Genomic DNA, 11,385 nt, shown 5'->3' on the forward strand with positions numbered 1-11,385 from the left:
GCTAAAATAAAGTCGCAGTGGCGAGTGGGCGTGTCCCATGTGCTGACGTAACCCGTGGCCCCGCCCGCTTGCGGAAGTCGTCGCCGCCGCGTTAAATCTTAGTGGCGGGCCGTTTCGCCCCGGCGTTTCGGAAGTGGTTTCAAGAAAAATGAATGAATAAACCGCGTTGAATCCGAACGCCGGATCCATGGCGCGGTTTGTGCAGCGAACTAGACGAATTCCGGAGAAGGAGAAGACGGCCCTGTCTGAGCGCGATTTGCACAGATGGGGTTTGAGCGGTAATGCTAACAGGCTAACGCGGCTCCCCTCAGGGCGAACTTTGGTCAGTCGAAAATCCTGACGACGTTTTAGTTCCGGCCGCATCCCTTTGAGACGCGGGTCGGAGCTAAAGAGAAATCACGTAAAAAAAAAAAACTTTACTTTATACCACGAGGTTCACAAACCACATCAACATTCAGACGCGGTTCATGTTGTGGCTGGAAATGGCTGTCAGAGACGGGAAATTAGTCTTGACTTATAGTGGAACGCTAGAGACCCCTTTCCAATTATTTCAGTATTGCTGAAAACACGCACTGATTAAACAATCAATTAAATCGGCCAAATTCACACTAGTAGAGTATCTACTGCCTACACATTTATTATTCTTATTGTAATATTTTTTTTCCATGTTATTCGAGCCCACTGTCCCGGGTCTAATGACAGGTCGTGTTTTTGTGGACAGCCAAGATCCAGCTGAAGTCCTACCAGCTGGACGGGGCGTGGTGGCTGACCCAGTGCCTGAAACATCAGGAGGGCTGCATTCTAGCGGATGAGATGGGCCTGGGAAAGACGTGCCAGGTCGGATGTAGTTCTCTAAATCTCTAAATGGATGTGTGCTTCTTCCGCCTGCGTTTGACGAGCGGCGTCTCATTCCGCAGGCCATCTGTTTGCTGCTTTATGTGGTGGGCGCTCAGGGCGAAAGTGGGCCTTTCCTGGTGGTGTGTCCGCTTTCTGTGCTGGAGACCTGGAGAGAGGAACTGGTACGGTGAGGGACGCAGTATGAATCTCAGAAGACCCCTGTCCGCGAGTTTTCATGCTTCATGGTGGGACCTACGTTGACTTTGTCCCCAGGGTTCTCACGGGTCGGGGAATTTCCACACAGGGAAAGTCAGGCAATTTGATCATTTTAGTGCCAATTTAGGGAGTTATCAGGGAATTTTGTTAATAGCATATAGTGCAATACACATCCAAAACTGATGTGTATTTAAGTTTTTACTTTTTTTGTTTTGCTCAAAACGTCTCCCGCTCTAAAAATGAGCAACGTTCTAGAACGCAAAATCTTCAAAACCTGCCAGGCAAGTGTACATTTCAATTTGGCTTGAAAATTAAGAATTTATGGACCGCCTCACCCAAAGTGATAAAATAAAAGATGCATATAGAGGATCTCGAGGTTTCGGTCCGTTCCATTCGCGCCAAGCTGCTGATATTCAACAACAATGACGAAATATAGTTCTAAATTCTATAACCCCTTTAAAGGCCCTTTTCCCGCTCAGCACCCAAACCTTATATTGGACATTTCTTTATACAGGAGGTCATGGACAAGTCAGGGAATTTCAAGTCTTGCTTAAAAAGGGGAACCCTGTGTCCTGCTCTCAGCCCAGCTCTAGTCATTCAGACTTTGCAGGGGACTGAACTGTCAGAAACTGTGACGGGGCTTCTCTCCAACCTGCTACATGCATCTTGTTAACAAGCCACATCATCATTATGTATTGGTTGGACAGAAGACTACCTGCGGTCTCCAGGAGCAGGATTCGGAATCCTTCGTGCTTTCTTCTCTTTTTTCTGCATTTTACATGCTGTAAAGATGTAAATGCCTGTACCTGTAGCATAAAAAGTCTTTCTTGTTTTAAAACTCACACGTCCTTTCAGATTCTCTCCAGGCCTGTCAGTGACGTGCTACATTGGGACGAAGGAAAGGCGGGCGGAGCTGCAGGAAGGTCTTTTGAATGGTGGCCCTTTCGATGTCTTACTGACAACGTTTGAGGTGAACCCTTGCGATGTCATCTAATACGTCTACATAGCAATTTGTAAATCAATCAAATGTGATAAACTGTAAAACAACGAATTACTTACCTTTGTTGGTTGATTGTACCACATAATAAAACTTCTCAATCTCAGCATAAAGAAAATAAATAAAATATGTTCTAGCACAAAATATTATGTTATTGAAATCCGTCAGCTTTGATTATTTAATCATATTTGTATGAATGTGATTAAACGTATGAATTTGTAGTAGCAGTGGCTTTTTACGTTGTGTGGTGGTGTTGAAATGTATGGTCACGTCTTCACTGGTTTTGTTTAACAGATGTCTAAGATTGACGCTGCATTTTTAAAAAGGTAAGTATTGCACTTTTTAAAAATTAAATAAAATTAACCGGCCACTGCTTTGAGAATTTAAAACTTTTGGGGTCTTCTAGCCCTTCTTCAGTGGTCACTGGATGTGTTCGGGTGGCGAACTGCTCTGTACTTATTATACTAATACTTGAAATAAGTAAAGGTCCCATGGCATTATTTATTTACATTTTTTTTTGGTTTTATATTGGTGTTATTGGTCCCCTAATACTGTATCTGAAGTCCCTTTTCCCGAAATTCAGCCTTGGTGCAGAATTACAGCCTCTTTGATCCAGTCCCACAATGAGATTTGCTGTTTAGGTGTCTGTAGCTTTAAATGCTAATGAGGAGGAGAGAGGTGGGACAAGGGGGAAGAGCGGCCTATAGAAGTTGAGGGCCATTCACCAACCACAATGTTTGGTGCAGACAGGAAGTTGTGTTGGCGATTTTCCAGAAAAAAAATAAAATGAACTCACTGGTTCTTTACAGTATCACTGTGAGTAGAGCAGTGCCACCAGTTTCCAAAATCTAGGGTCCTTGGTTGTAGTTGTAAATTGACAAGTGTCTTGTTCAGTATGTTAGTTGCTTTTATTCGTGCAGATGGAGTTGGAAGATTTTGGTGGTGGATGAAGCACACAACCTGAAGAACCAGAACTGTGGTCTCCATCGGACTCTCTGTGAGGTGCTCGTCCTCAGCATCTTTCAACGCGATTTGGGTGGTATTAAAATGGATTTTCTTGACGTGTTAAAATCCAAGCAGTCTGGAAAACCCATCATGTTGTTAAACAACGTGTGTCTGGTAAACCATTTTCATCGTCTCCTAGGTTGTATTTGTTAAATGGTTTGGATGAAGGCATTTTTGAGGGTGACACTAGGTCCCTGCTTGGTATTTAGTGTTTTTCTGGCTAGAAAATGTATTTTGTTAGTATGGTAAACTGCAAATTCGCCAACTAAGGATATGTGTTTGGGTCCATTATCTGTCCTACAATTAGAGAAGTTGACTTGTGATCTTAACCATAGATCAGACAGCATATGGGGTGGGTGGGGTCTTTTTCCTCTGCTGTGTGTTGCTTTATGTGTGACAATAAAGTGTTGTTTTGATGTTTAAATAATTTACAGAGGTTACCTTTTTTTCTTCAGTACAACGTGGGCTTTAGGTTGCTGATGACGGGGACGCCCATCCAGAACAACCTGCAGGAGGTGTACGCCTTGCTGAGCTTCGTGCAGCCCAGTCTGTTCCCCAGAAGTGACGCTGAGGAGTTTGCCACTGCATTTGCTCACGTGCAGACCGAGCCAGCTGTCGGTAAAGATGATCTAAATTATGAAAGTGGCAGTGAAGTCACAGTTTTTGTAAGGTCCAAAGTGCTACTGTCCATACCCATTCTAACTTTAGAATAAACTGTTTGTCACGTCAGCGTCTGAGCTGCACCGCGTCCTGCAGCCGTTCCTGCTCCGCAGGGAAAAAGCCAAGGTGGCGACAGACCTGCCCGAAAAGATGGAGCTGATCGTGTATCATGGCATGTCGGGGTTGCAGAAGAGACTCTACAAAGCCATCCTGATGAAGGACCGCGGTTGGTGTTCCTCTCACGGCCGTCAGTGTAGGGATGCTGCATCGCTGTCCATTCAGGCTCTCTCTTCTGATTTCAGGGGCCTTTGGGGAAGACCAGACGAAGGAAATCCAACTGATGAACGTCTTAATGCAGCTGAGGAAGGCCGTGGTCCACCCTTACCTTTTTGATGGTTAGCACAAGACATTTCATGCTACTTATGAAAGTTAGAATTCTCTCCATTACATTGACTGTTAATTTATTTTAAAATGATACATTTCTTTACTGAAGACGTGGAACCAGAACCATTTGAGATTGGGGACCACCTGATTGAAGCCAGTGGAAAACTCTGCCTTTTGGACTGCATTTTAGCATGTCTGCATGAACGGTCAGTTAAGGAGGAGCTTCGTGGTTATGATGCCCTGGCTGAATGGAATCCTGGTAGTCTCAGTCATCTCATTGAACATCGTTCCTCCTTGTTACATTTTTTTGTGGTCCTAAGGTGACGTGAGCAGCTGCTTTTGACTGATGTTGCTCAGGAACAGCTGGATCAGATATGAACTATTTCAGTGTCCAGTTGATCAATTCAGATGATGACAATACAGCAGCATTTCATGTGGACTTTTGCAATACATTTTACTAGTGTAACATCGGCAAATTCAAATTTGTGTGTCTGTCTGTGTACATATCTACATATGAAGGGGTCACAGAGTTTTGCTGTTCTCACAGATGTCCAGAACACTGGACATCCTACAGGACTACGTGGAATACAGAGGTAAAGACTATTTCATGCCGAGTGGTCTATTCCAGACTGGCCTGTTTCCAGTTCAACTTTTTTGGTTTATTACACCTTAAAAATTTCAAAAACCCTTCATATCAGTATAATTAGTCTGATCATGCAGGTAAATGCCTGGAACCCAGGTTCCTGGATAGTTGCTTGTTTGCTTATACTTTTGATACGCTGCAAGCCCATTTGGTAATAACTGGTCACAGAAGTTAAAAAAGTCACACAATAAACAACATAAAAAACCCTATTACACAATGGATAGGTACAAGAGACATTGGGACAAGAGACTATTGAGTGGGATGATTAAAGGAGGATTCAGAGTTCTGACTCTGGGTAGAAGCTATTCTTGATGTACCACAAATGATGAGGATGGTGTACAACAAACCTCACAGCTTCTTCACAGCTCAACTGCTGTGCATGATTTTATTTCTCAGTTAGTTGAAGGTCTGTTTGTAGACGGAGAAAACTGCAAGTGTACAGCAGGCCCCGACTGTGAAACTGGAACTCGTATTTCAGGATTTTTGCTCTGCTGGGGAGTGTGGCGAGTCAATTTGAACTGTTACAGTTTTCAAACCCTTCCCACCACATGAAGACAGGACCCAGTTTTCTCAGAACGCCACACTGCCTCCATCTCATCTTCCTCCCATAGTTTGTCCAACAGCTGATACACCTGATGGTGAGACAATAAATCAACAATGGTATCCATACGTTGGTGATGGCAGGTATCTAATGTAGAGCTGTAATCGTGCTTAAAGGGTTAGGCCCAGCCCAAGCCCAACAGGCCGCCAAGAGACTGAGAAGGAAAGGAAATTAGTGTGTTCAAAACATAAACGTCAGAAAATAGCTTTCAGTTCACCTCCTCAGCATCCATTTCCGCATCTCTCTCTGATGATTAAAATGCATCATCTGACAATTGTGGCTGAGAATAGCACATCAAATGAATATTTTAATGAACATTTAGTAAAAGAAATTTACAACATGCAAACAATGTTTACCAAATTGACAAGCAGCGAATCATACTGAAAACACCGGTACTATAGACCGGATGTTTGCTGACTGCTCATTTACCATGTGTGCTCAACCCGAGCTGGTTTGGGCCATGATTTACAGCTCTAATCTAATTTAAATTAAGATTTTTGGAGAGTCTATATATATATATATACACACACACACGTTTTACAGTCATTTTTGCAAAATACAGAGATTTTATAATAAACATTTTGTTATCCAGATCGTGGGTAACTGTACTGCAGTTGCACTAATACCAACATTAAATGTTCACAGCAACGTGCGTGTTTGTCTGCTAACCTCGTTGTATGTTGGCCTGTCAATCGGAAGGTTACAGTTACGAGCGCATAGACGGTTCTGTACGTGGGGAGGAGCGGAACCTGGCGATAAAAAACTTCCGCACCAACAACCGCTTCATCTTTCTGCTCACCACCAAAACAGGTCTGCTCACAGCACTGCAAATTTTCCGACTGACACCTAGGGGTGCAATATGCTGCAGTATGTTGGTCAATGTAATTACTGGTCATTGCTCAGTGAACCCTGTACGTCTGTCTTTCAGGGGGAGTCGGCATGAATCTGACGTCTGCTGATACTGTGATCTTTATGGACAGTGACTTTAACCCTCAAAATGACCTCCAGGCCATGGCTCGTGCCCACAGGATTGGCCAGACCAGGTACACTGTTTATGAAACAAATGACATCATATTAGAAATAAAAAATTCTATACAAATTCAAATTTGGCTCTTTATCTCAATTTCTGTAAATAATTTACATGCAAATTTCTGGACAGCCAAGATGACGTTGCTGTTTCTGTGTGTTTGCTGCCTCAGGAAGGTGAAAGTCATCAGGCTTTTGGGCAGAGACACGGTGGAGGAGATTGTTTATAGGAGGGCCATGTCTAAACTGCAGCTGACCGACGTGGTCATCCAGGAGGGACGTTTCTCCCTGCTGGACCAGGTCAAGTCTGCTGCCGCTGGCCTTAAGGTGATCAGTAGCTCCGTCCCTTCATTAAAGTCACATTTACTCTTTATTAATCCATTTCTCTTTTCTTTTTTTTTGCGTAGCTGAGTGAGATCCTAAAGTTTGGAGTGGACAAGCTGCTGTCCTCTGAGGAGAGTTCAGTGAAGGATGTGGACGTGGAGAAGATCCTGGGCAAGTCGCACCATGGCCAGTGGGTGATAGATGCTGATCCTACCCTGCCCCCAGAGCAGGAGGAAAAGGAGGAGTCCACTGCTGATGACCAGAGTAAGTAATAATACTGAAATGGGTTTCATACATAATTGTATATATAGTACTGGGGAATTTTAATGGAAATAGGGGACCGCGGATACCCAGCATGGTCTCAGTATTAGGGACGTCTTTCAGGGGACATGTACTACTTCGAGGGCAAGGACTACTCAGCCCAGCCCAGCGCAGAGGATCAGAAGGCTTATGATCTTCTGATGGAGGAACAGTTGGCACTGACTGAGGAGTCTGGGGAACAGGGACGAGCGCTGCGCCATAAAGCTGGAGTAAGACTATTTCATGCATGTATTTTTATTATTATTATTTCTGTCAGGCATTGCTGTTTGCAGATTGGACCTTCAGACAATGATAATCACTTTTGCGAAGATTAATTTTACAATTACAAGTTACTCTTTTTAAAAATTACTATTTTAATTACTTTATGACAATAATGTAACTAATTACATTTGATTACTTTTTTATTACTTCTCTTAATCAGCACCCGTTCATTTTAAAAACAAGCCTGGCCTGTAGCATCTGACATTTTTCTCCAGTGGACCACCTTCATTGGTTGAGTTAAATTGTTAGAATTAATTTAAAGTTTGCTGCTATAATCAACCTCTCCACCATCTTGGTTTCAATGTCGTTTCAGTTCTTTGTTTGTTTGTTTTTTTTACCACGGTGTGCACAGAAACCCACAGAATATGGAAATAATCTTATATTTATTTGGAGTGTTTTTTTTTTTTTGTTTTTTTTTACTACGTCCCTTTACTTCAAAAGGGTTTGACGCTGAATTTAACCTTTTAGCGATGCCTTTCGATGGCACCTTTTCCATATTACAATTACATAATGCCATTACATGTAACTTATTACTCCCCACACTGATGATTAATTATCAATCCCTTTGAAAATGGGGAGGGGGGTGGGGGGTGGACCACAGTAAGGACTTTTTATTACTGCATGAATTACTCTATCCTTACTATTCGTGAAGCTGTAAAATGACATTGCTATTTGCTGTATATATATTTCATTTTGTCCGGTTGTTGAGGGATTCTGTTGCCTAATGCAGGTGTCCCTGGCCGGACCCCTAAAGGGACCCCCGAGGAAGAAACGGATCCTGAGTGAAGCCGAGCGGGAGCTGCAGGGCCAGAGGAGGCAGGAAGCTGCAGCCAAAAGGGCCAAGGTGCAGGCAGACAGGAAGAAGAAATTGGATGAGAAGAAACACCAGAAAAAGTGAGAACCTCATTGCACAGCCGTTTAAAAAAAAAAAAAAAAAGTCATGCACTTTAACTGCTCTTTCCAGGTATAATGATATTTTTAGCAGTTGCGTTAAATTCAATAGCTGACCATACTATTGTATGTCATTTCAAGGCTCTGAGATATGTGGCATTCGGTAACCATGGGCTGTATAAATCAAGCAGCAAAAATTGAGAAGCAGTAGAGACTACACCCAACAAGTAGGGGGAATTTAGAGGTGTGGATGGAGGTTTGAGGCAGGTTCAGTCATAGGTGGGTGCCATGCAAGCGTGATCAGAGTGATGTGATCAGGTTCTGTGCCTTTGTGGGTTTGTGCTTCGCAGGATGGAATGGTGGAGAAATAACGGGTACAAATCGCTGTGTCTGCCGTTTGCCGACACTGATGAGGAGGAGGAGGAGGACGATGGAGTGGAAGCTAGTTTCATGGATTCTGAGCACCGGGCCATTCGGTATGTTCTGGGGGATGTCACAGACCCCCAGGCTGCTGAGGACGCCGTCCTCGTTCACTGCGTTGGTATGGAACACTGCGCCGCCGCCGTCTTTCGCACGAGTAGCTCCTGACCCCAGGCAGATCAACATAGCTTGTGTGTGTGTGTGTGTGTGTGTGTGTGTGTAGATGATTCAGGGCACTGGGGGAGAGGTGGGTTATTCACCGCTCTGGACTGTCGGTCAGACGAGCCACAGAAGCAGTACGAACGCGCTGGAGAGATGAAAGGTGAGCGCTGTGAAATATTACAGCATCACAAGCCCCCCTGTCTACTGCCTCTTAACATACACAAAATGTCGCATTCGTTTCTGGCTCACTGTGTAATTATATATAGATATGTAATTGGTAGTTTAATACATTTCTTGTGATCTCCCAGACCTGGAGCTTGGACATGTTCTTCTTTTCCCAATCAATGACAAGGTGTCTCGACTGGACAGAAGAGATTATGTGAGTGACTTATACACCCCAGTCATTAAACAGCCCTCCGTCTGTAAAAGAACGTTGTGTTTCAGGATTGACATGTTAGATTTAGTTTTTTTTTTTTATATATTTAAATATCAATGTCTCACTGACTTCAGCTGCTCTTGCTGTATTCCATCAGCTAGCACTGATTGTAGCACAAACGCGGGACAAGTCCAACAACCTCTCGGGCATTAAGCTGAGCGCACTGGATGAGGGTCTGAAGAAGATCTACCGGGCTGCCAAAGAGAAGAGAGGTACAACAGACAAACAACAGACGAGAGCCCAAAAATGTTGAATATGCACTTCATATCTACCTCTCACTGCGTTGGTCTCCCATAGCCAGCGTCCACTTACCGCGGATTGGCCATTCAACCAAGGGCTTTAACTGGTACGGCACCGAGCGCCTGATACGGAAACACCTGGCAGCCAAGGGCATCCCAACGTTCATGTATCCTCCAGGGTTCTTACGGGATTTCCAGGGCTTGAAAAGTTTTGCAAAACGAAATAATTCTGGAAAAGTCATTGAAATCTGACTAGGGTGGTAGTAGTCTAGTGGGTAACACACTCGCCTATGAACCAGAAGACCCGGGTTCGAATCCCGCTTACCACCATTGTGTCCCTGAGCAAGACACTTAACCCTAAGTTGCTCCAGGGAGACTGTCCCTGTAACTACTGATTGTAAGTCGCTCTGGATAAGGGCGTCTGATAAATGCTGTAAATGTAAATGTAAATGACTGACACATGAACATATAACGAAGTACATAGTTACCGTAAGACTACATGAGAAGCGTTTTTCTACGTTTACAACTGCAAAGTGTAAAACCAGTGCAGGCGCTAAATATTACATATTTAATTAACTTTTTTAATTACAGCTGATGATCTGTGCCCTGATTGGCTCCATTTTACTCTGGATTAGCATATTATTATATTATTATATACATATTATAACCCTTGATCCTGGTTATCAGCTATTACTTCAAAAAAGGCGCACAAGGTTCTGTGTCGTCTTCACATACAACTGCATCGGGTTCTTCAGCTCCCGCGCCAAAGCCACACCCGTCCCCCATCAGTTCCACATTGCCCATCAGTCCAGAGACTGCCAGCAGAGAAGAGGACTCCCAGGAGCCGGGGGGGTCCGGAGGGGCCCCGACTCCGTTCAGCTTGTCCGACTTCATGAGCGGCGTCCACGTCTTCTTCTACAACGTGCCTGCTGAGGAGCGGAAGCGCCTGGCCCGCTACCTCATCACATATCCTTACCACGGGCATTTCAACGCTCTGCTTGTATATGCTAAAATCTGCTAATAATGCTGAATATGCTCATATTTGTGGCTATAGCACGTATCCCAGCACCTTAACTCTGACGTACGTATGATGGTGACGAGGAGGAGATCATGAGCTCGCACGTCACTCACATTGTGGCTGAGGTGGAGAATCCTGTTCATGTTCAGGTGCGTGAACGTACATTCTCCTGTAAGATTTTTCCCAGTTTGGTGGCGAGGGCTTGACTCTGCTGGTTGCAGGACTTGCGGGAGCTGGTGGTGAAGTACCCACGGGCCCTCCCTGTCCAGAAGACGTGGCTGGAGTCCTGCTTCTCCAGGCAGAGGAAAGTCGGCTCGTCTCAATTCCTCCAGCAGCTGTAGTGAAGGCACTGACGTACAGCAGATAAATTTGAACTGATGGATGGGGTTTTAGCTGGATAGTCAGAAGGGGCTTGTTGTAAGTGTCGTTTCACTGTAATAAAGCAGTGTTGTTGTTTTTTTAACCCTATGTTGCACCGGTCCTCACATGCCTGAGAAACCAGACTCATCAGTTCTCCACGACGTTAAAAAAAATATATATATATATATATATATATATTTCGACAGATTTGTCAATTTATAAAACTTGACTATTAAAATGATTAAAAACAATCCATGCCTGGTTTTGCAAAACCCAAAAGAATGCCATAGATCTCCCCCCTCCTGGGCCCAGGATTTGTGCACCTTTGTCAGGCCTGAGGCGTCTTAAAGATTGTGGGTCAGTACAGTGAAGTTCACACACACACACACAGTTTAAAAAAATAAAGTTTTATCTCCAAAGTAACCGCAGACACACGGTTGTGTATTTATTTATTTATTTGTGTCTGTGTGTGTGTGTGTGTGTGTGTGTGTGTATTCGCATAGACGGCGCGAATGACTCGTTCGCTTAAAAGAAGCGTCCGCTCGTTCATTAACAGTCGCTCGGTTCAGCTGGACCGAAGTGGA

General features: G+C 44.1%; 1 protein-coding gene across 7 annotated transcripts; it reads left to right on the top strand.

Annotated features, from left to right (window-relative positions):
* The first annotated feature begins 72 nt into the window (after positions 1-72).
* Positions 73-11,199, top strand: chd1l (chromodomain helicase DNA binding protein 1-like). 7 transcript variants are annotated; one of them, XM_028962910.1, is made up of 25 exons: positions 73-278; positions 722-837; positions 918-1,024; positions 1,909-2,023; positions 2,345-2,376; positions 2,971-3,052; positions 3,511-3,673; positions 3,786-3,941; positions 4,018-4,110; positions 4,209-4,305; positions 4,619-4,692; positions 6,043-6,153; positions 6,272-6,386; positions 6,543-6,696; positions 6,777-6,957; positions 7,078-7,223; positions 8,006-8,169; positions 8,517-8,707; positions 8,810-8,908; positions 9,057-9,127; positions 9,282-9,396; positions 9,482-9,590; positions 10,111-10,389; positions 10,509-10,590; positions 10,663-11,199. In XM_028962910.1, exons 1-25 carry the CDS (start codon positions 188-190, stop codon positions 10,780-10,782), a joined length of 3,063 nt encoding a protein of 1,020 aa, XP_028818743.1. In that variant the 5' UTR covers positions 73-187; the 3' UTR covers positions 10,783-11,199. The 7 variants fall into 7 exon arrangements, with proteins under 7 accessions (XP_028818743.1, XP_028818746.1, XP_028818745.1 ...); XM_028962912.1 differs by having other exon boundaries at positions 195-278; positions 727-837; XM_028962911.1 differs by lacking the exon at positions 73-278 and adding an exon at positions 305-400.
* The last annotated feature ends 186 nt before the right edge of the window (positions 11,200-11,385 follow it).

Source organism: Denticeps clupeoides, chromosome 19 (genome assembly GCF_900700375.1).
Source record: "Denticeps clupeoides chromosome 19, fDenClu1.1, whole genome shotgun sequence".
In the NCBI taxonomy this organism is placed as follows: Eukaryota; Metazoa; Chordata; class Actinopteri; order Clupeiformes; family Denticipitidae; genus Denticeps; species Denticeps clupeoides.